Here is a 23,470-nt window from a genome sequence, read left to right on the forward strand (position 1 = left end):
GATGTTGCAGATATCCAACGAGTTTGCATTTTGTCTAGCTTGTCAAGCCACGCCTGCTGCTGTACAAGAAGCGGAGGAAGTGGCAACAAGGACGTTGGAAGCGAGGGAAACGCATCTAGACAGGACACATCAGGAGACGGTGGAGAGTGTGTGGACGTTGGGATTTGCAGTGGAAAAGGCCGGGAGAAGAGCAGATGCGATGCGTTTGTATAAGGAGGCGTACGAAGAAGGGAGGCGTTTGTTGGGAGAGGAGCATGTTGATGTTGTGGACTATAAAAGTGATCTTGATCGGATGGAGAGGGAGGCAAGGGAAAGGGAGGAAAGGGAGAGAGAGGAAAGAGAGAGGGAGGAAAGGGACAGGCAGAAAAGGGAGGACGACGAGACAGTGCAGTGACTATTATTATGAATCATATCAACTGTTATATCCAGGCGTCATAATTGTATATACTTGAACTTTGAATTGTCATGGCCTGGCGGGCGACCTACAACACTACGCCTTTTCTTTCCCCTTTCCATAAGCGTCCACAATAGGCGCCTCAGGTACATCAATACCCCCAATTTTCCATTTCATACCGGGGTACGAATCACTGAGCACGCTGATGTCGACCTTCTTGCCCTGTGCCTCAGGCGGCAATGACACCTTGGCTGAAGCCTGCAATCTCGACTGTGCGCCCCCAGATGCATTTCCGCCGCGTCCACCCCGTCCGCGATTGCCATTCTTACTGGGGTCGGGCCAGTTGATGCGCTTCAGAGCGATGATCTCGTCAGTACTAGAGTACGAGACAATAGCGAAGAAGCCTTCCGTCTGCGGCTTGGGGTAGCGTGGTGCGAAGATGCGTATACCGCCTTGTTGCATTCTAGCCGGGTTCTGGCGTGAGATCTTGAAATCCAAGGCGAGCGCGTTGACGTTGCCCAGGTCGAGCTTCAGTACGGGCAAACGAGAGACTGGCTCGATGAAACGCTTAATTCCAGTAGGTGTGACTCCAGCGAACTTGGCTGCACGTTCAAGCACCGCGGGCGATGCGGTAGTTGTCTCAATGAGATTTTTCGGACTGGCCTTAGGGTGCTCGAGACGTTTCTTTTCACTCTCAACTTCCACGCCTGGGAATATCGATAACGGCCCGTCATTTGGCCAGCGCGCTGACTTGATAGCTTGGAGGATCGTGATCATTGTCTCGCATGAAGAGAGGTAACCCAGTTCAGTGAGTACGTCAATCGATGCCTGTACAATACGGATACTCTGATCCAACACACTGTTTAGATCACCGACATAATCGGATATTGGCAGGTCGATCCGCGAGAAGTGCGCCTGTAGAAGTAGGAATGACTTGACGTGAGGGTCCCACAGGGGTAGGCCGAAGTCGTCCGCGGAAATAGGAAGGGCTTTCGAAAGCTCGGCGTTGATGAGGTCTTCGTTATGGCGAACAGGCAGCTCGTCGTATTCGGTGGCGTGAGAGATCCATGATAGAGCGTCGGCGAAGGTTGCGTCGCGCTTGACATTCTTCACAAGGTAGCGAATCGTTTTGTGGCTGAGGTAGTAGTAACTCATAATCTTGCCGAGTGGTGTTGGGTCAACTTCGCCTGTAGGCTCGACAATAGCGCAAGAGGACTCGTCCAGTTCACTGAGGGAGGTCTCCACCAGCTCGACCATATAGTCGTTGGCCAAGGACTGCGCGGCAATCGTGTTGTGCTCCTCTGCTGAAATCTCTAATCCGTAGAATGACGGGTTCTTATGCAACCGGCGGAAGAAGAAAGTCCAGGTCAGGTAATCGAGCGCGTCTTGTTTTGTAGCAATAGTACCTGCAGAGATTTCGGCGCCCAAATGGTTGTCCAGCACCTTGTGCAGAGACGATTCGACGGGAAATCCAGTATGCAGGAAATGCTTGTAGAACTCTTTCTTGGCGTCTTGCGTAAATATACGCGCAATACCAGAGTCATCGAACTGAGGACGTCCGGCACGACCCAGCATTTGCAGCACATCCGTGAGATCCATATCTTTGTACCCTTCTGTTTTGGCATCGAAGAACTGCGTACCCTTGACTACGACAAGATGGGCTGGCAAGTTCACGCCCCATGCAAGTGTACTAGTGGCGACTAGGATTTGAATCTTGTTGTTCGCGAAGAGTTCTTCTGAGAGCGATCGATCAGTCTCGACAAGACCGGCGTGATGCAGGCCTATACCAAAGCTCAGTGCCTCGCGTAATGAGTCATCCTTTACTCGGTCGAGATTGAGTGCCAAGTCGTCTTCAGACATGTGAAGGAAGCGTCTTGGGTTATCTTCCATGCCGCAAAAGTTGATTAAATCGCGAGCCGTCAAACGAGTCTGTCTACGGGAGGCTACGAAGACGATAACTGGCTTTTCCGGTGAGTGAGCTTTGATTGCCAGGAAAGTAGGTCGGTTCATCGATTGCATGAGCGGGCAAAAGCCTCGCTGTTCCGGGAAGCCATCGATGAAGATTTCCAGCGGTACCGGACGCACAGAGTGGCGGAAGTTAAACAAGCCTTCTTTGACACCAAGCCAGTTTCCAAGATCGGACGCATTAGCGCAAGCAGTGGACATGCCAAGAAGACGGATTGACCCGTCTTTCTTCTGTGATGCGATATAGTTCATACGAGAGACAATGATCTCCAGAATTGGCCCACGGTCACCGCCCAGTAGATGAATTTCGTCGATGATGACTAGACTGACTTGCCGAACGTATCCACGAGTCTGCCAGCTACGACTGATACCATCCCATTTCTCAGGCGTTGTAATGATAATATCGGCATCCCGAATTGTGCGTGTGTCCGGAGTGTTGTCACCAGTCAACTCAACAAGCTTGAGGCCCATTGGCCCAGCTAAACGCTTGCCCCAATCCTGAACTCGCTCGCGAACAAGTGCTTTCATAGGGGCGATGTATACGACCTTCGAGCCGGGCTTCTCACGGAACGCCCACCACATTGCGAGCTCCGCAGCAACAGTCTTGCCACTACCTGTCGGCGATCCAAGCAAGACATTGGCAGGTGTATGGTATAGGCAATGGAAGATCTGCGATTGCATAGGGTTGAAGTACTGGAAGCGCTGCGCGTATACTTCCTCCAACAGTGGGTTCTTCAAAGCAGCGATCGGCAAAGGCTGAAGATTCAACAGATCGGTATAGACACTCTCTGTGTCCGGCCGAATGAGATGTTGGAAGGATATGGGATGGACAGTCTCGGCGCCTAACCATCGATCAGATAAGGCGCGAACATATACTTGCGTAGGCAAAGGATCAGAAAGTGGGATCGTGAAGTTCAGTTCGTGATCATCGTAGAGCTTTCGGCGTGACAGGATGAAAAACTCGTGATGGTAAATCTCAGATGTTTCCGAGTTCTCGACCCAGATCCAGAATGATTCGGAAGTACCATGGTGACGATCGTTCCAGACAAAGTCGGGCGTGAGGAACAGCTGGATGCGGAGCACATCTCTGTTGAGCGGAGCGATCTCAGATTCAATGCTCAAGGTTGGGAAGTTGTTCATGAGCTTTGAGATGACGCCACCCATCTTCTTGTTATGTACTAGGTCTCCGATCTCCGTTGCATCCATTTCGCGCAGGGTTTGTATCGACGGATATTTGTGATCGAGCGCGCGCAAGACTGGCTGCGGCAACTCATATTGATGCAGTGGGTGCTGGAAAGACCAGCATCGATGTTCGATAGATTGGCAAAGACTTAGCAGTACCTGACACTGGTAACCCCAGCGCCTATTAAGCGCAATCATGAATAGCGCACGCGCGATACGTGCTGCATTCTGGGTCACATAGTTCGTGTCTGAAACCAGGGTGAAATCTTCCAGTCGTGCTCGCGAGATGTGAGCTTGGAGAAGATAGTTTGTCTTTCCATGCGAAGTAGCATACCCATCCTTGACTTGTGTGATCACATGCCCTTCTTCTTTGAGGGCTGAAAGCTCCTTCTCCTCGGATTCGCGTGATTGTACCTGGTCGAACTCGCCACTCATGCTGACCATAGCCAGAGCATCCGCGTCTGTGCTACGAGGTCGCATCATTGTGTTGAAGATTTCTATACTTGATTGCTGGACGTAGTACTGGCTCGCAATACGCCCGACATCTTTCGCTCGCAGGTCTTCTGTGGTCTCGTTGAAGATGATCATTTGACTTCTCTGCAAGATTCGTGCGGCATCGATGATAAGCTTTCGACGTCTCCCGACAAGCTGTGGGTCGTCGCGTATCTCATTCCATTCAATGCCATACATCAGCGGGCTCTTCTGCATCCGTACAAAGAGGTAAGAATAACCGAGCCAAGTCACAGCTTCAGAGACAGTAGTCACTGTACCAAGCGATATCTCGGCATTGAGATTGTCTATGAGCTTTGCGGAAAATCTGGATTCGATAGGCTGTTGCTCAGTTACGGCGCGCATGTAGTGATCTAGCCTGTCGTGTGTCGTACAAATGAAGCCGATACCTGTATCCTGGAATTGGGGTCGACCGGCACGACCAAAAATTTGCAGAACATCCAAGATGCCCAAGTCGGTGAACTTACCTTCTTGTGCGTTGTAAACTTGGGTGCCCTTGATGAGGACAGCTGCCGCGGGTAAATTGACACCCCAAGCCAATGTCGCTGTACAGCAGAGCACTCTTAGAACGCCCTCAGCGAAAAGGCGCTCGATCAGGTTTCTGTCAGAACGAGGCATACCAGCATGGTGAGTACCCATGCCCTTTCCAAGTAGCTCGCGTAATTCTCGGCCCTTTGACTGCTTCATATCGCGTACAGCATTTTCGTAACGAGGATGGTCCTGCGGATCGAATAGATCGGTGCACTGTTCTTCCATAGCCATGTCGTATAATCGCCTGGCTGTTTTGACGGTGTCTTTCCTCGAATGCACAAAGACCATGATCTGGTGGCCCCGTTTGAGCATTTCAACGACCTTATCATAGGCCACTCTCTCCACGTTCTCACGTGACTTCGCTGTGCCTGGCTTGCCCTTGGCGCCGATGAAGTGCTGCTCCAAAGGTACAGGACGGAATGAAGCGTCAAAGTAGAACAGACCGGCCATCTTGTTGACTCGGAGAAAGTCGGCTACGTCGACATAGTTGGGTAAGGTCGCAGAGAGACCGACAATCCGGATGAGTGATTGTGTACTCTCCACTTGTCGCTGAGTACGCGCTACCAAGCTTTCCAATACAGCGCCGCGCTCGTCGTGGAGCATGTGAACCTCATCGATGATGAGCAGACGTACTTTCTGTACCAGCTCGGTGTCTCCAGTGCTTTTTCTCGTCACCACGTCCCACTTTTCTGGCGTGGTAACTATGATCTGGGTGTCCAGAATTTCGGCTTTGGTAAGGTGCATATCACCAGTCAGTTCGCGAGCCTTGATACCCAACCACGCTAGGCGCTTTCCAAGCTTGTCTGTGACCTCAGCAGCGAGCGCCTTCATGGGTGCGACATAGATGATCTTGAAGTCTTCCATCATGACTGTAAAGTCGGTCGCCTCAGGCTCGTCGATCGGGTTCGGCACAACATTCTTAGCCACGGTGTTGAGAATGGTGAGCATGGCAGCATCTGTTTTACCAGCACCAGTAGGTGCGCAGATCAGCATATTCTCACTGGTTTTGTAGGCGACTGGGTACACCAGACTCTGCATGCGATTAAGGGATTTGTAGCCTTTGAAGGTACGCTGACAGAGGCCGTCCAGTTCCTGGATCTCGAGAAGCCTTCGGCCGACGCCGACAGTACCTACCGGAACTGCGGGGATTTCGTATTCTTCATACAGGTTGTTGTCGCGATGCTCAGTATCTGGAGGTAGCGCGTACTTCTTGCCATAAGCCGAGAGCTTGTTGCCGGCTTCGTGAGTCCGATAAACGTGAGGATACTGGGGACCTGTTCGGTCCATAGAAGATGCCAACGCGGCAGTCTTGTGCTCCCAATCCGCCCGGCGCAACGCTTCTTCGCGTTCGGCTCGGGTCTGTAAACGGCCCATGGCACCATTGCTTTGAGCGGGAGTAGGGTTATGCAAGGATCGCATGATGTCCTTGCGATGCGATATGAGCTCGGCCACAAGGTCCAACTCTCCGTAGCCAATAATGTCTGCGAGCATCATCTGTAGCTCTTCGTCTATTCATAGTTAGTATGCTGCAGTAATCGAGTATTGGCATGAAGCCTCACCATTGCTGTCACTTGACAGGATCGCGGTGATCTGCTCCTTCAACGCTCCAGAATCCAGACCGGAACCACTTTGGGCTACTGAAGAGCATTTCTCTGCGAGCCATTGCTGGCTGTAAGCCTCGCCACCAACTTGGCCATCGGGAAATTGGTCGAGGTGATCACTGCTGAACTCTTCTTCATACTCGTCGCTGATGATGTCCCAGATATCTTCGCCGCTGACGGTTCCAGAGAAGTCATCATCATCGAAATCGAGGTCATCTCCGTAGGCTGGCGCCTTCTCAGTATCGGCAGGGAGATTGAGTTCAGCGATGGCTTTGCGCATGGCATCGAGCTGCTCGAGCCATTGCGCCTGGGCGTCCTCGACGGCGGGCGACATTATTACAGCTTGTCCGAACGTTAGCGGTCGATATGATCCAGGTGCGCTCGGTGGAGCGCTCTTCACGATGGAAAGCGTGATTGCCTCTGCGTCAGGCTTGGCAGAATCGATGATGGGTGAGTGTCCTGGATTCGGCTGGACCTGCCCCGCCCCCGCGCATTAGCGGCATGACATAATCAGCGCGCCACATGCTGGTTCCGCCGACCATGAGACGCATGCTGGCGCCAGGAGTGCTATCTCGGGCCACGACTCCAGGCTTCCTTTCTCCACGACCCTACCACGCGCATACAAGCTACACAACCTTGCCCTACCAGTCTCACCACTCACCTTCCTCACGAATAAAATAAACCCGCCGCCAATATGAAGGTCCTCTATATTGGTGTAGGAGCCCATTCACCGCCGCTTCCAGTCTCGGATGAGTACTAACCATGTACAGATCCTCAAGAATGAGACCAAACCCGCGATCGAACTTTGCGCCGAGCGCGATCTGTCCAGCTTCGGCCGCTTCACACGGGGAAGCGTCGGAGAGTTCGTACGTCACCTTCACCGCACAGCCAGAGTTGTGGCAGGTCACACGGACCGAGGGACACACGCTGATAGCAGGCCAGATGTCGTTCACAGCAAAGACAGTCGCTTCTAGGACACTACCAGGGCAAAGACAGGATGTCGAGGAGTCAGGTACGTCCTTCGTCAGCATAGCCGCTTCATGCGCAGACACATGCTAATCGAGCGCGTCCAGATTACACATTCCACGCTTACGGTCGTTCCGAAGGCGTATGCGGCCTCATGATCACCGACCACGAATACCCCTCCCTCGTAGCCCACCAGCTTCTCTCCAAAGTTTGCGACGAGTTCCTCTCCAAATACCCGCGCTCCGCTTTTGCCAACGCGACCGAATCGGCCAACATGTCTTACCCCGAGCTCAAAGACTACATCGTCAAGTACCAAGACCCACAACAGGCCGACAGCATAATGAAGATCCAAAAAGAGTTGGACGAGACCAAGATTGTGCTACACAAGACCATCGAGAGTGTGTTGGAGCGAGGAGAGAAGATTGACAACCTGGTTCAGAAAAGTGATGAGCTGAGTGCATCGAGCAAGATGTTCTACACACAGGTGAGTGTTCAAGAGCTGGCAACTGAAAGCTCGGTCATGCTAACACAGTCACAGGCTAAGAAGCAAAACTCTTGCTGTATTGTCATGTAAAGTCTGGGCACGTTTTGGCGAATTCATCATTTTATTGGGCGTTGATACCTGACTTGTGTTCGAGACAAGTAGTCTTGCATACCTATTACCACATATCAAGGCTGATTGTCTCATAATTTCCTTACTTGTCATTTTGCTCTGAGTTTCCATGTTGACTGGATAAGCAAGGTGGTAAAGATTCTGCTCCAGCGTCTGCGCTGTGTAGCCGAGCTGGCGTTTCCTATTCATCTACACTGATGGCTACTTCCTCGTCCTCTTCTAGATCCATCGGATCAGGGAGCTCGTCTTCGTCTTCATCTGAGTCGGAGTCGGAGTCAGACGCAACGGAATCCTGGTCGAAGAAGTCCTCTGTCACCTCTGCTTGTACCAGCTCGGTCTCATCCTCCTCGTCGATATCGCCAATTTGCCGCGCATAAGCTTCTAGGTTGGTGCCCACGAGTGTCTCAGTCCTGTCCCAGTTGTTGAAATCCGTGTCAGCATCATCGTCGTGACGCGGATCTTGCCAGACAAGAAACATTTCGGTTGTAGCCAGCAAAATGTCAACCCAGGGCTGCTTCCAATCATCTTGCATCTTGCCGAGCCACTCTTCGATGCCGTTGATGAGGGTATCTTTTGAAGCTTCGTCGGCGAGTTCGCGGTAAGTGACATCGGGTTCATTGGGCGATTTGTTGCATAGCAGGGTGCGACATTGCCGTACATTGTACTCCCAGCTGTTCTTGAACGATGTCTCAGCCCATCCATCCTCTTCAGGACATCGATGGGGTGACTCAGGGTCGTAGGCAAGGCAGCGTCGAGCGAAAGCGGCACTAGAGCGATGACGAGTATCCTCCGGTGTGTCTGGTGAGTACGAGAGGCGCTTTTTTCGTTCCTTGCCTGTTGGTGTTCGGGGAGCTACTTCATCCGGTCCTGCTACGCGTGCAGGAAACTGAACACCCTTCGCATACACATCCACTGCCGTCTTGGCGCTGTACGCACGAACGACCTCCACGTCCGCAGCGGGATGCGCAGCCTCCCAGGTATCTTCCAATCGCGCGACATCCTCCAAGTTATCGACATCGTTGACTAGGTTGGTCTTCCGCATATAGTATGCTCGCTTGGCAATCTGCCAGCCTTCCGCTGTGGAGCCGGGACGTAAGACACGCCACGGGCCGCCGGAGTTCAACCACTTATCCCATAGCTCGGCAAGCAGCTTGAGATGGATCTGCAAAAGACACATCGAACACCAAGCAATCGTATCCTGTTCCTCGCCTTCTTCCTCGTTTTCTTCCTCTGCATCGTCCTTCGGTTGTCTTAGAGCATCTGGACGTGGATCTCCAGGATGTAGAGGGTGTCCACATCGCTCCGCCAATACATATCCCGAAAACGCTGGATCTGGCGACTTGCTCTCCGCTTCTTGAGTCCCATCGAGTTTCGAGCACTGTCTGGCGCGCCACTCCAGGAAGTCCATGTACTCAAACGCGGTGGGCAGGAGGACGTCATCGTCGTTCTCAGCAGCGATACCAAGGGCGGACTTGCGCCAGCGTTGGTAGAGTTCGATCTCGTACGGCAAGAAGAGCGCAGAGGCCTTGGGTACGATTTTCGGTGTAGGCAAGGCCATGTTCTAGTCGCGTGATACTAGTGGGTGGAGAAGCGCTGTTGCGAAAATGCGATTGCGGTTTGGAGCGGCAGAATGGAAGAGACGATGTTGAAGATCTCGTGCTCGTATCACGCAGTCAGAAGGATACGGACTGCAGGACATGAATTTTCAATGTTGTATAGCGAAGTGCGCGTGAGTGTGGGATTATGTCAACGGGGTGGGTCGCAAAGCTCAGTGAATGACGCAGCGCGGACATTTTGTAATAACAACAACTGAGCATTCACTCTGCTATTCACTCCGATTTCTATAGAGCACTCGTTGAGATGCTGATTCCGCATATGCATACTCTCCATGGTTATCGAGCTGCTATGACAGTGCCATCATATCCTTTTTTCTCAGATTCGGTCACGTCGAAGAGCATAGCACCTGGTTCCTGAGCCCCTGCACCTGTATTCTCGTTACTGAGATCGAATGCAGAGTTTATCGTCGCTGCATCCCAGTTCTCGTCTGATATCGCCGAGCTCTTCTGATACATAGCCTGCTCAAGTTTCTCGTAATCACGCTTGTAGTCTTTTGTATCCGCATGCGCTTCTCCCAGCGTCTGTCTCGCACCTTCATACGTATCACGATACTTCTGCAAAGCCCGCACAAAGCTCCCCTGTTTCTCTAGTACTCCGGCTAGTATCCACATGATCTCCAGAGTTTCGCGACCATGTGAGCCGAAGCTCTCAGTTCGCCATGAAAGGCAAACTATGGCCAGTTCTTTTGCTTCTTCAAGTTTGTCCGTATGTGCGATTGTATGGGCGAGGTCACTCATCGTCTGGAAGCGCTCTGGATTATCGTAAAACTCGCTGGAATCGTACCAAGAAAGTGCACGACGTAGCAGGGCCTCTGCTTCGATGTACTTTTCTTGAGAAAGTAAGATGCGTGCCAGTGTTGCAGCAGCTTCGGGCACTGTGGAGTCATTGTCCTCGCCAAACATACGCTCTTTCTCTGAAAGCGACTCTCTTAGATAATACTCCGCGTCGGCGGATCGACCATCTAATTGCAATCTCAACCCGATTAGATCCAATTCCTTGACCCAGCTAGTATCGCGTGCTACATTTCGTGCTTCAGAGGCTTGTTTCCAGGTGACGTAGGCTTCATTATAGCGACTTCCTGCTAGAAGAAAATAGCCGCGCTTGGTAAGGGATTCTTGCGTGCTGGGATGCGCAAGACCAAAATTGCGGACTCTGACTTCGAGCGATTGCATTTGGATTGCTTCGGCTTCTGAACGACGGCGTTGAAAGGATAATACATCGCCTATGCGATCCATGGTATCCAGTGTATCGAGATGTCCATGGCCGAGAGCTTTCTGCTGCAAGCGTAAGATATGGCGATACAGAATTTCCGATTCCGCATTTCTGTCTGTCTGGAAAAGTAGGAGTGCTTGCAGTTTACGGCATTTGAGTGCTTCGGGTGTCTTTTTACCTCCTGTAGTTTCGAAAGCCTCAGCCGCAACGCGGTAAAGATCTTGCGCTATCTCAAGCCCGGTTCTTTGGTCGTAGTAACGCGCAATCTTCCTGGTAAGCGATGCCCATGCACGTAAGGGATGTATGGCAGCATTCGATGGCCGGTACGGAATGGCAGCATATGCATGTGCGATCAGAGGCTCGCATCTCTTGAAGTCACCGTCATCTGAGTCGTGAAATCTATCATCGAGGATACGTATGAAGTGTTGACTCCAGATATCGAGCTCATCATGTTGAACGAGCCACCTTTTAGTCGTGAATTGCACCAGCGGATGCATAGAGAAATGCCTCCTGTCCCTGTTCATCTTGATCAGGCTAAAATCCCTGAGAGCGAGCCAGTCGTCCTCAAAGTCACGAGGGAGGCTCTTAGGACAAGACAACGACTGTTGCTCTATTTTCTTTCGGCGCGTATGAGGCCGTCGCTTCCACCATGATTTGCGGATGTTCCGTGACGAAAGTATCACTTCGCTGTATTGCCCCTGGAGAAGCGCCTCCGGAATGTCCTGTCGATCAAAGAGACACATCAGCGACAAGAGCCTAGAGGCCGAAGGCATGGTCTTGCGGACGTACTCGAATGTGATTCTCCATGTCTTGACGATTGAGTTGGAACGCCCTGCCTTACGACGTAGCTGTGGAATATCCTCTTCTAAGGCGTTTGAATCTTCCTCATCCTTCGTGCTAAGCTCTTGTAAATAGTCGCGTATTGGTAAGGACCGTCTGCTGATATAAGCTGCCGCATGAGTAATTGCGAGCGGGATGTAGTCGACAGTCTCAACAAGTAGTCTCTTGTCCTCATCTTCGTGGCTATCTTCTAGATGCGTTTGTAGGAGCGCGATTGCCTCTGCTTCACTCATTGGCTCCACATGCTTTATGTTTTTGTAATTGCAGGTGATCTGAAAAGCAGCGTCTCGGCTTCTCGACGTGACTAGGACTGAGCCATTTGAAGATTGCGGTATGAATTCTCGTATCTCTTTGGACTGGTCGGATCCCTTGTATTTCGGCGGTAGACGGTTGAAGACGTCCTTGTCGTCCGCGTTGTCGATGATCATCAACCATGTTGCATTCGCTTCGTTGCGCAGCCAATCGTAGACGAGACCAAAGACATCCGCGTCCTTGTCGCTTGCGCCATTGATGCGCAAAATTCTGGCAATCTCACGATAGCTCTCTTCCATCTTCGTAATATTCTCCGCATCGATCCAGAAAACCCATGTGTTTGGAAAGTCTCGTTGGACTCTGTAACCGTACTCAATTGCAATCTGTGACTTTCTGTTCTCAATTTTAGCTGCTGCAAATTGCCGTGCTGGGCAACGGGGAATGCGAAGGCTGTAGATAGTTCAGCCGGGTGGTTGTGTACGTACCCGATGCCGCCTGCTCCCACAAGCGCATGTCGCGATCCAGGTCCCCTCAAAACAAGGAGATCAGCAAGCACAGATCTCTCGATGAAGTCGACATCCTTGCCAAAAGGACAGATGAATCTCGGCGTCAGAAGTGGCTGTGAAACTGCAAGTTGTTGTTTGTTAGATCGATGAAGCCCACGTTCTATCATGGGCGACGCCAACATACCTGTGCCACCTCTGTTATCAGCTGCGATAGCAGACTCCAATGTCAATGTCGATACATAGCCTCTGATTACACCTTCTATGTGCTTCACTTCGCTGTCATAACGAAAGCTTGTAACGGCTTTGAGATTGCGAGACGCATTTGAGTTGACCCGCGGGCGCATCTTGAATATGATATCCGACAGAGCCTGAATTTGAAGTTCGAAGTCTTTGATAAGTGGTTCCAACGCTTCCTGGCTTTCTTGAGAAACCCTACCATCGTCAATAGCCTGCCGAATGCGCCTTAAAGAATTTATCAGCGTTGGAAGCTCGACGCTGAGTGACTTCAATGCCCTTGGCAGACCCTCGGTTGTCGCTCTGAAATCGTTAAGCCGCTTGACAACTTCTGTTGTGATGTGAATGATCGAGATGATGTTTGCAGCGACGCCAAAGGCTTCCATGACGGGGAGGACGGGAGGGCTGACTGAAGGCAAAGAAGCTACGGGCAAGGAACACCCAGCGACGAGGAATCCACCGCGGGGCATCCAGAGAGACCTTGATTTACGCATGAGCGCGGCACAGCAAGGCTGCGACGACTTGTGATGCATCGACATGGGTTGCTAGAAAGTCATTCGCTGAAGGCGCGTACAGCATACGCGCGAAGAAACCCGTGCGATCAATTCACGCGCCCTTAGGCAGCAGCCCTCTTGAAAGTGAGCATGCCCAAATTTTTGTTGAGTTGATATTGGCATATCAAGAGTCAGAATGTTGCGATAGTCGTGCTACAGTGCCCATGGGCAGGATTGATCCCTTAGAGAAGTGCGAAGCGTGTTGGGCTGGAAGGCGCCTGCCAGGCGCAGCCCCGGGGGCGCGCGCGTCCAGGCGTCCAGGTACGGCGCTAACCTAAAACACGATGGATGCGAGGTGGGGCAACATCTCACCAGTTGACGCGTACAACCTTGCCCCATCACCAACGACGTTCGCAGCACTGACAAACTACTGCCGCGGTCGAAGAAGTCAATCAGCTGAAACGACGTGAAAGAGAACATCTTGAAGGATCTGTATCGGAATAGCAAGCTGATTACTACCTAGGTAGAGCTACCATCCTACCGTCTATTGCTGCAACAGCGGTTGACCAACGCCGAACCTGGGTACTAACTCTACACCTCATTAAGTAAATAAGCAAATTGGATATCTCGACATTGAAACATTTAGACCGATTACAACCCCCTCGATTTACCAACACCTTCGTACCGGAAACCCAGAGCTTCGAGAGGCACAGGATCGACGACGTTACGTCCATCAAAGACGTACATTGGACGGCGCATGACCTGCGAAACGCGCTTCCATGATATCTCCTTGCGCGTTGTATCCACATCACCGTTGTGTACTGAGTCGCCGCGAACATGCCCGCTTCTCGTAGGCTGCTTGTTGCTGAACTCGTCCCACTCCGTCAATATGACCACGGCGTCGGCGTCGGTACACGCTTCGTAAGTCGAGGAACAGACCGTGAGTCTGCCTTTGATGCTCTGCGGACTCGGGTTACTGCTCTCGATGTCGTGCAGTATTTGCGATTCCTTGACTTGCGGGTCGTAGATCCTGACGTTGGCACCTTCAGCAAGTAGGTTGTTGACGACTGTGATGGCTGCTGACTCGCGAGTGTCTCCTGTGTCCTTCTTGTATGCAAAGCCAAGAATAGCAAGCGTCTTGTTCGAAAGCGAATTGTACAGGCATCGCACTATGCGGCGGGTAAATCGGTCCTTCTGGTACTCGTTTATGTCGACTACTGATCGCCAGTAAGCGGCGACCTCAAACAGGTTCAGGGACTCTGCGATGTATGCAAGAGACAAGATGTCTTTGCGGAAGCAGGAGCCACCAAAGCCGACCGATGCCTTGAGCATTCGAGACCCAATGCGGTTGTCCAATCCAACGGCATAGGACACCTCATCGATGTCGGCGCCTACTGCCTCGCACATGGCACCCAGTGCATTGACACTGCTGATCCGCTGAGCGAGCAGTGCATTTGCAGCTAGCTTGGCCAGCTCGGAGCTAAACAAGTTGATCGTGATGATGCGATCTGGGCTGACCCAAGCTGAGTAGATTTGAGAAAGAGCTCGTGCAGCCGCCAACCCTTGAGGAGTCTTAAGAGAGCCGATGAGAACGCGATCAGGGTTCGAGAGATTTTGGATAGCGGTTCCCTCGGCCAAGAACTCAGGGTTTGATAGGATCTCAAACTCGACGCCAGGTCTACTCGTTGCTCTCAGAACATCTCGCAGCGTATCTGCCGCCCGGCATGGCACAGTGCTCTTTTCTACGATGATCTTGTTGCCTGTAGCAACAGCACCAATCTTTCGCACAGCAGACTCCAAATAGGAAAGCTCACTGGCATGTCCGGCACCCTGACCCAATGTCTTGGTGGGGGTATTGACGCTCAACAGGATGAGTTCGGCTTCGGCAATGCCGCGGTCGACATCTGTGGAGAAAAAGAGGTTTGGCGTTCGCTTGTTGGGGATGCCGTCGCGGGCTGGCTTGACCACATCCATGAGGCCAGGTTCGTAGATGGGGAGATCTTCAGATTGCCATGCAGCAATGCGCTTGCTGTCATAATCGACCACCGTCACCTGAATGTCGGGGTTGGCGTTCGCCATGACTGCCGAAGTCGGTCCTCCCACGTATCCTGCACCGATACAACATATCTTGGTTATGCGTCCGAACAATTTGGACTCATGGGTGGAGCGGTATGAGGGCGCTGGGGTGGGCGCATCTTGCCGTGTGTGACTAGACATGAGGAGTGTGTGAGGGTTTGCAAAAACGAGTGTATAACAGGATGCCTGGTAATTGAGCAGGACAAGGACAAAGAAGCCTTCGTGGAAGTGAGCCGGATACCTATAGGTACACAAGGGTATCGAGATGTTGGATGAAGTATCAACCAGCCATAGTCACGGACCGAGCGGCCGAAGATACTCATGGTCGCCTGGACGGCTATCGGCATCTTCTATTATCGTTTACACGATCTCATTTTGGCAATTACTGGTGCCGAGGATGGACCTGAACGTATCGGACGGCTAGGAAACGCTTGGTTGGGTGACATGATGGTGATGAGCGCTAGCGTGACGGAAGTACCGGGGACGCCACAAGGATCAATTGATGGGGTGCCTGCCAAGCCAGCCGGGGCCTTCTTAGTAACGTCGCATGTTATCTTTGTGATGTAATCCTTAGCACGAGTACTCCACCACTCGGCGAGGCTTGACATCGATTTCGCATTTTGGCCACTATGGCTATGCGCGTAGCTTTTCAGTTAGTTCTGTTGCAGGACTCCAAGCTCCGCCCCGAGTTACGCAGTTTTTCGCTCCGCCCCAGAGAACGCGCAGAGAAGCCAAGTGTCATAGGACACTAACCCATAGGGACTGTTCTTATTCTGCTAATATCGGAACCCGGCAACGCATGATTACAGCGGATGAAGCCACTGTGCCCAAACTATGGCTTAGTTGGACTTCATGGCGCAGTCAATGGTCAGCACAGTTTCAGCGGGCCAGCGCACACGTGCAGCCGCTACACATTATTCGCCCTTGCTTGAGATGCAGTGTTAACTCCGGTCCCCGACAGCCACACCTTACCCGGATCCATCGTGTGACACGGCACACACCGTTCTCAGCGGGTCCTGGGCAGACAGGCATGCGAAGGAGCTAAGGTGTCGGCCAACCGCAGCATTATCCGGTCGTGGTTGAGGATTAGACGCGAAGAGACTTTGTTGGCCCTAGCCACAGTGACGCTATAATCTCTTTCAACTAATACTTGTCGGATCAAATACCGGTTCAGCCACCTGAATTTGAACATCCCTTAGACTGTCGAAACGCCTCATCGCGAGGTAGCACGCGACTCCTTCCTCACGTCGACCGACAAAGACGACAACATCATGGAGAAATTCGAAATGGCTCAGGCCGAGCCTGTACTCAACCAAGTGGCCGAAACCGATGAGCAATATCCTGTTGAACTGGATATCAAGGAGAATGAACCGCTACTGGACCTCGAAAGCCAACAAGATGGAAAGCATGTGCTTTCTCAGCGTCCTACAGAGCCAGCTGCCAATAGGACGAAGACGTTCATATACCTGGCGACTTATTTTATAATGAACTTGAGTCTCACATTTTACAACAAAGCTGTTATGGGTTCGGTATGTAGCAGGAGCAGATACGAGGAGTCGATTTAGCTAACGAGATACCCAGTTTCCGTTCCCGTGGATTCTCACAGCGGTACATACCGGAAGTGCTGCTCTTGGAAGTTCAGTCTTCTTGATGTTCGGGCATTTCCAGCTAACGAGGCTGACGCCGCGCGAGCATCTGGTCCATTTCATGTTCTCTCTCTTGTTCACGCTGAACATTGCAATGTCAAATCTGTCGTTGTAAGTTTCCATTACCTTACATACATCTTCGTACGCTAATAACTTCGCAAAGAGCCATGGTCTCTGTTCCCTTCCATCAAATCATGCGAGCGACATGCCCGCTCTTTACCATTCTGATATACCGTGTTATTTTCTCCCGAAGATATGCACTGATCACGTATCTGTCCATCGTCCCGGTAATGCTAGGCGTCGGACTGGCTACCTTTGGTGACTACTACTTCACCGCCATTGGATTCACCCTGACACTCATCGGTGTGGTCCTCGCTGCCATAAAGGTAAGTAATACCCGAAGGATTATGCACGTTCTCGCGAAGGATGCTAACAGCTCGAAATAGACCGTTGTTACCAACCGTTTGATGACGGGGCGCCTGCGACTACCCGCTCTGGAGCTGCTCCTCCGCATGGGGCCCCTGGCCGCAGTGCAATCTCTGCTGTACTCGGTGCTCATTGGCGAATTCTCAGAATTTCTTGCTTTTGTGAATGTCGGACACTTTACAAGGGAAAGGATTCTGACAGTCTCGGGCAACGGCCTGCTCGCATTCGGCCTCAATGTCGCGTCTTTCGAGACGAACAAGCTGGCGGGCGCGTTGACCTTGACCATCTGTGCAAATCTCAAGCAATGTCTGACCATCGTATTGGGAGCCTTCTTGTGGGACGTGCCTGTCAGTCCGATGAACGGCGCGGGCATCCTGCTCGCTCTGGCAGGTGGAGCGTGGTACAGTAGTATAGAGCTTAAGTCAAAGGCGAGAGCAAGTGGATGAGCGAATGACACATGGCGTCGCGCTTTCTTAGTGTGACGCGCTACTCTAGCGAGAACAGAGTCCGTGCACATGTGATTCTTCTGTGACCCCAGACGTGCGTCCAACCGATCGCTTGGAGCCTGGATCCGAGTAAGACACTAGCATCCGTCTTTCCCGATATCCTGGTAGTATGCCTCGCTCTATCAACTTCTTTCGGAATCATGCCATTTATGCCAATCATGCAGCTCACCATACGAGATTGCCATGGGTGACGCCACGCTCCCGAGGTCTGCCTGACCACGGGGCTGCACGGTATCAATGCCAAAGGAGAGTTTTGCTGGGCTATGGCTGGCCTAAAATTAGCGCTCTATTACCACTGATCATATCATAATCGCCTTCAGACGGCTGTGGCTCAATACACCTGCGCCATGCTTCGTCCTAGGACTCTCGTCTTCGGAACCCTGGTTTTCGCGACCCTGGTAGTTTTCTGGACTGCACTACATCTCAACTCCCTCGACACCATACGGCAAGCCGCGGTACAAGATCCACTCACCGCGAATATCCAAGAATCGCGTCTTCACCTGCTCATTGTAGCTACGAGTAGTGGCCTCGACTTGTGCCGCCTTCTTCTCTCCGCGTCGGTGCTCTTGTACCCACCTCCTGTTCTCATCGACTGGGCAGGAGCGGGCGCATTCAACGCTGCAGAAACTCACCTTGCGAAAATCGCGGGTCCTCTTCGCTACCTCGAGAGTCTGTCCCCCGCACAAGATACAGACATAGTCTTACTGGTGGATGGCTTCGATGTTACGTTCCAGCTCGGTCCGGATGTCTTGCTAAAGCGTTACTTCGAAGAAACGGCTGCCGCCAATGATCGGCTGGTCAACCGGTACGGCAAAAGCCATGTGCGGAAACACAAGATTTACAACAGCATCCTTTTCGGCCCTGACAAAGTATGCTGGCCAGAAGATATTCTTCGCTTAGCGTGCTGGGTCGTTCCTGACTCACCTCTTCACCCCGACGCTTTTGGCCCTTACACTGATGGATGGGGTGATATGAATCACGCAAGACCGCGCTGGCTGAACTCAGGCACCATCATCGGGCCCGCTGGCGAAATGCGCGAGATGTTTCGTGCAACTCAAGAAAAGATCAAGCAGACGTACAATCCCGAAGACGTGCTGCGCAACTCCGATCAGAAGTACTTTGCAGACGTATGGGGTGATCAAGAGTATGCGCGCATACTATCGCATGGAGATAAGCCCTACGGGATGCCCGAAGGAGTTCAAGAAATTGACCTACCAACGCTCAAGGAAGGCGAAGTGACTGAATATCACATTGGGCTGGACTATCGATCGAGCCTATTCCAAACAGCTGCGGGGTATAGGAACTACATTGCTTGGATGGCGACGAACCGATCCTCGCTTCCTTCATCATCGAAATCCGTGGAGCCGTACAGGATTGATCTACAGGAGGACGTGCTGCAGTCAAGGAAGCCATTTGCTGCCATATCAGATGATCCGGCCTTGAAGGAAACTTCGTGGCGAGATGTGTCTCTGGGTTTCAACACAGTTACTGGCCAGCCTTTCCCAGTGCTCCACTTCACAGGCGACAAGTCATTTCGAGACACTTGGTGGCCCCGCATGTGGTACTCTGGAGAGGCTGAGCGCCTTCAACGCGCGGCATCTCAAGTAAACGACGAGAAGATTGGGTCAGATCCTATCAATGGAGTTCGGTGGACCAAGAACATGCCGTACGACAGTAAAGTAGGCGAGCCAGAGGAGAAGTCGGGGGCTTGGAGTGACCAGGGGGAATCGCTCTCGTGGAAGTCTCTTTGCGAGTCGCATGAACCTGCGTTGTACAGTGGAGAGGCAGAGAAAGTCTCGTTTTGGGACACTATATACCATTGATCGCGAAGCATCAGGCGTTGAATTTACTAAATCTTAATACCAACATGGTGTTTCACACCAAACTGTACGATCACATGTAAAGTCTCTCATCGAACTCGCACCAGGAGTGGAATGCACAAATCTTACTGCCTAATTTCGCTCCTGTTCACATAGCCACGCCGCCCCTGTCGTGGCGGTTTACCGAGCAGATGGTCCAAGCCATCAAAGAGACTAGTGTCATCTCGGCACACCTCTTCCGGATGGTGCCGGCAAGTAGACCCACTAGTGTACGCCCATCCGCCACCTCCCGGAGTTGACGCCGCACGGCTGGGATATCCGACTAGCTCAAGTGTAAGTTTAGATCCTAAGAAGGCGAACTGCCATCGGTGACAGCTCATTACCAGCATGTATAATGCGCTCGGCCGGGTGCAGGTGCACTGCCAACTACGGCGCTGTCGCAACCATCATCTCGCAACGTGAGCTTCACAGTTCCGCCGTGTCAGCACGGTTTTCTGGATGATGCGCGGGTACAAGCAACTCTCCAACGACGCGGTCGCACGCCTACCAGGCTGGAGTCGCCGACGTTGGATACTTTTCGCAGCATCTTTTCTACTCGTCATTCTCTTCATTACTACCGTCAACAGTGACCGCCATCTTGTTCCTACTGCTTTCTCTTCTGGCAGCAAAAACAAGGCGAAACACTCCTCTATCCTCCACGTCCTCATCCCTGCGGACCATAAAGATGTCAATCTATGCAAGACGATGCTCAGCGCTGCAGTGGCTGGGTACCCTACCCCTACGCTGATCAACTGGGGCGCCACATTTGACGATAAATCGCTAGTGGCTGGAGGTTCGCATATTGCCAAGATCAGTGGTGTGCTCGAATACCTGCGTAAACTTGGACCGGAACGCGACGACGACTTGGTATTGCTGGTGGATGGATACGACATCTGGTTTCAACTGCGACCCAGCGCGTTGATCTCGCGCTTCCACGCTATCAACAACGCGGCGAATGCGCGGATACGGAAGACCATGGGCTCGCGAGCCGCGGCTGCAGAGGGAATAAGTCAGGACATCGTCTTCTCCGCACAGAAGCGGTGTTGGCCCTGGAAACCAGAGGATCCCCCTTGTTATGCTGTGCCGCAGTCTTCGCTGCCTGGAGACATCTACGGACCACAGACAGATACCGATATCGGCTGGGACAAGAACCCATACGTCAAGTTCCGTCAACGGTACCTCAACTCCGGAGATGCCATGGGCCGCGTGGGCGCGATGAAAGCGCTCTTCGAACGCGCCATGGAGAAGGCAGACAAAGACCGCAACTTTGGCAGCGACCAGAAGATCTTCAGTGAGATTTTCGGCGACCAGGAATTTCAACGCGAGGTCATGAGACAACGGCACAGGTCTTTCTTCCAAAAGACGGGGGATTGGTTGACGGGGAGAAAGAGCATCCTCAGCCCGCAGTCCGAGCGGCACTTGCGCGAGCACAAGGCTAGCAAGCCAGATGAGTTTGGCATCGGACTGGATTATGCCAGTCTGCTTGGTCATCCGACTGTTTTCGCAGAAGAAGACTCAGCATGGGTCACACATGGCGACCCTAAGTCCATCGCGCAAGCGTCTGCTGAACTCAACATCGCGCCAGTACGCGTCCATGACCTTGCCCAAGACATTACCGAGTCGCAACCACCATTCCGCCCCGCAGTCGTCGCTCCAGATGCGAAGTTTCCCGACGAGAAGTCTTGGAACGATGTTCCTCTCTACACCAACATGTGGACGAGTGTCGTTCCTGGCCTGATCCACCACAATGCGCATCGAGATGGGCTCAAGTCCCTCCGCGTTTCGGTCTGGGATCGCATGTGGTACTTCAATCACACTAGGAAGTTGTACGAGTCGAATGCCATGGGACCGGTCGCGCCCGTTGCTGTAGTACATGATGATGCGGGCGTGGAGCAGGCGTGGTGGAGCCCAATCGCGGAGAAGGGCGGGGCAAAGTCGGACAAGGATGAATGGCTGCCATTCAATGATTTGTGCAAGGACTTTGAGAAAGAGGTGTTTAGAGATGTTTAGATTCTTCAGTGTCTTTCTAGTCATAATTATACTATAATACCAATGACAATTACATAAAAGAAAGCATTTGGTCTATGCGTGTGTCGAGACCATGGCAAGATACCATTGCAATGTATCAGCTCACAGTAGTGACGTCAGATGCACGATCAAATGTATACTGCCATTGTTCTAGGGATTTCAGAGACAGAAAGAGACAACACGATTCAAGCAGACCCACACGGAACCCCAAACTAACACCATCATAGCCGCAACACTCTCGAAGTCGACATCAACGAGACGCACTCTCTATACAAAGCGTGCGACCTCACATGAACCAATCTGTAACACCGTCCCAATATTTAATCTCGTCGTCATCTTTCGTCGGACTCGTATTCTCGTCAACTCCAGTATGTCGCAATTTCATCGCCTCTTGCAAAGTAGGCCATTCCACTGCGCTCGTGCTGGCACCATCACTCGTCCATCGTGCAGCACTGGTAGGTGTGGCGGGTGTCTCCTCCTAGTGAGACTGGAAGTAAGACTCAGAGTAATACTCGTCATCTTCATCGTCGCAGTCGGAGTCGTCAATGGGTTCGACATCAACCGTAGTCTCGGGTGGTGTAGGTACTTCCTCCCAGGAATCCGCCATGGACTTCGTAGTTACCGGATCGATGATATCGTACTCGGAAAGAAGACTAACAGTGTCGAAGTCATCGGTGTCTGATTTGGAGACGCTTTCTTTATGTTCAGCTTCAAGGAGTGCAAGCACTTTGGAGATTGTGGCCCTGTGATTGTCTTGCGTGGATGGTTTGGAGTTCACGTGGCTGATGTCGAGGTTTGGTGAGCGCTGTGGGATGCTGTCCTCATCATTCCGCGTATTGGGCGATGTGAAAATATCTGAGAAGAACGCGCTAGATGCTGCAGGCTTGTCCGACAGCGCAGTATACCATTGATAAGCGTTCCACGGATGTTCTGCCTCCGACGTTTTGAACGGGTCCCCAAAGGGTGGACGAGAAGAGCCTTCGGGAGCAGGAGAAGTGGATGAGCTTGTTCCAAACGATGGGGTTCCGAGTACGGGCTGCTGGGCTGTGGAAGTGCTCTCGCGCGCGATGAGTTTGCCGTCGGCGAAGAACTTGGACTTTCGACCGGGTTGCTGAGGAATATAGCAACGCGCGTAGGGCTTTGCTGGAACAGTCACTTCTTGCGGTGACAGCCTGATACGCGCATGACCCGAGCTCATCAGCGTTTCCGACTGACGAACCTTTGCTGGAGGTGGTATTGAACGGCGTTGCCAACAGCCGTGAAAACGCGGGTTGACGTTCATCTTTTCAGCGTCCAAAAATGGAGGTTCCCGCCCAAGGCCATGTGCAATGGATGGAGTTCCAGTTTTTCCATTCGCTGTCTCGGGTTCGGTGGGTTGAGATGCACCAGAAGGGGATACAAAGGTTGGCTCAATCATGTTGGAGGACATGTTGACAAGACTGAGAGGACAGGGCGTACAAGGGGTATTCGCCACGGTTGGGAGAAGAGGTGGTCCCTTTTGCTGGATATCTGACTCGTCAGTGGATGTGGTAGGCTTGGTCTGTAGACTCCTCGAAGTGAGTGCACGATGTGCTGCTTTTGTTGCGGCGTGTTGTGCGTGGGACGAGGATGTAGGAGGAGGGACTGAAGACTCTGAGGGTTGCGGAACTTTTTCAGGAGCCTTTGATTCTAGAAATTTAGACTTGGATGGAAACCGTCCTGAAAGATCGGGACAGGCAAGAAAAGCGGAGATTGGGAAGAACTGAGAATTCTGCCGCTTAGTCGCTGCGCCATTAGAGGACATTTGAGACCGCAGTGCTTTGATCTGGGAGGACTGGGACTGGCTTGTTGCAGTGGCTGTTGAATCTGGAAGAAATTGTGGGGCCCAAGAAGGTCTGTCGATATCGAAACACGGAGGATTGATAGGTGCGGCCTTTCGACTATGGCTAGAAGTGTCGTCCATCCCTGGTTTAATCGGCTCATCCTCGTTAAGACGCAACGCAGCCATGGTCTTGCACAACGCGCTAATGTTT

General features: G+C 52.2%; 8 protein-coding genes across 8 annotated transcripts; 3 read left to right on the plus strand and 5 right to left on the minus strand.

The window, feature by feature from the left end:
* Positions 1–490: 490 nt before the first annotated feature.
* Positions 491–6,517, minus strand: J4E83_002156 (uncharacterized protein; the record flags this gene model as incomplete). Its single annotated transcript, XM_049329106.1, has 2 exons — positions 491–6,090; positions 6,142–6,517. The coding sequence occupies 2 exons, from the start codon at positions 6,515–6,517 to the stop codon at positions 491–493; spliced, it is 5,976 nt and encodes a 1,991-aa protein (XP_049192078.1).
* Positions 6,518–6,877: 360 nt separating this feature from the next.
* Positions 6,878–7,723, plus strand: J4E83_002157 (uncharacterized protein; the record flags this gene model as incomplete). Its single annotated transcript, XM_049329107.1, has 4 exons — positions 6,878–6,898; positions 6,954–7,049; positions 7,126–7,195; positions 7,257–7,723. The coding sequence occupies 4 exons, from the start codon at positions 6,878–6,880 to the stop codon at positions 7,721–7,723; spliced, it is 654 nt and encodes a 217-aa protein (XP_049192079.1).
* Positions 7,724–7,943: 220 nt separating this feature from the next.
* J4E83_002158 (uncharacterized protein) lies at positions 7,944–9,652 on the minus strand (the record flags this gene model as incomplete). Its single annotated transcript, XM_049329108.1, has 3 exons — positions 7,944–9,323; positions 9,596–9,603; positions 9,646–9,652. 3 exons carry the CDS (start codon positions 9,650–9,652, stop codon positions 7,944–7,946), a joined length of 1,395 nt encoding a protein of 464 aa, XP_049192080.1.
* A 2-nt stretch (positions 9,653–9,654) lies between these two features.
* J4E83_002159 (uncharacterized protein) lies at positions 9,655–12,533 on the minus strand (the record flags this gene model as incomplete). Its single annotated transcript, XM_049329109.1, has 3 exons — positions 9,655–12,076; positions 12,169–12,310; positions 12,374–12,533. The coding sequence occupies 3 exons, from the start codon at positions 12,531–12,533 to the stop codon at positions 9,655–9,657; spliced, it is 2,724 nt and encodes a 907-aa protein (XP_049192081.1).
* Positions 12,534–13,568: 1,035 nt separating this feature from the next.
* J4E83_002160 (uncharacterized protein) lies at positions 13,569–15,134 on the minus strand (the record flags this gene model as incomplete). The annotated part of the gene is made up of 1 exon (XM_049329110.1): positions 13,569–15,134. The coding sequence occupies one exon, from the start codon at positions 15,132–15,134 to the stop codon at positions 13,569–13,571; it is 1,566 nt and encodes a 521-aa protein (XP_049192082.1).
* Positions 15,135–16,264: 1,130 nt separating this feature from the next.
* J4E83_002161 (uncharacterized protein) lies at positions 16,265–17,511 on the plus strand (the record flags this gene model as incomplete). Its single annotated transcript, XM_049329111.1, has 4 exons — positions 16,265–16,522; positions 16,575–16,750; positions 16,803–17,025; positions 17,086–17,511. The coding sequence occupies 4 exons, from the start codon at positions 16,265–16,267 to the stop codon at positions 17,509–17,511; spliced, it is 1,083 nt and encodes a 360-aa protein (XP_049192083.1).
* A 407-nt stretch (positions 17,512–17,918) lies between these two features.
* On the plus strand, positions 17,919–21,440 carry J4E83_002162 (uncharacterized protein; the record flags this gene model as incomplete). The annotated part of the gene is made up of 3 exons (XM_049329112.1): positions 17,919–19,347; positions 19,548–19,636; positions 19,863–21,440. 3 exons carry the CDS (start codon positions 17,919–17,921, stop codon positions 21,438–21,440), a joined length of 3,096 nt encoding a protein of 1,031 aa, XP_049192084.1.
* Positions 21,441–21,936: 496 nt separating this feature from the next.
* On the minus strand, positions 21,937–22,740 carry J4E83_002163 (uncharacterized protein; the record flags this gene model as incomplete). The annotated part of the gene is made up of 1 exon (XM_049329113.1): positions 21,937–22,740. One exon carries the CDS (start codon positions 22,738–22,740, stop codon positions 21,937–21,939), a length of 804 nt encoding a protein of 267 aa, XP_049192085.1.
* Positions 22,741–23,470: the final 730 nt, after the last annotated feature.

This window comes from Alternaria metachromatica, assembly GCF_023757995.1.
Source record: "Alternaria metachromatica strain BMP 0045 chromosome Unknown scaffold_3, whole genome shotgun sequence".
Classification (NCBI taxonomy): Eukaryota; Fungi; Ascomycota; class Dothideomycetes; order Pleosporales; family Pleosporaceae; genus Alternaria; species Alternaria metachromatica.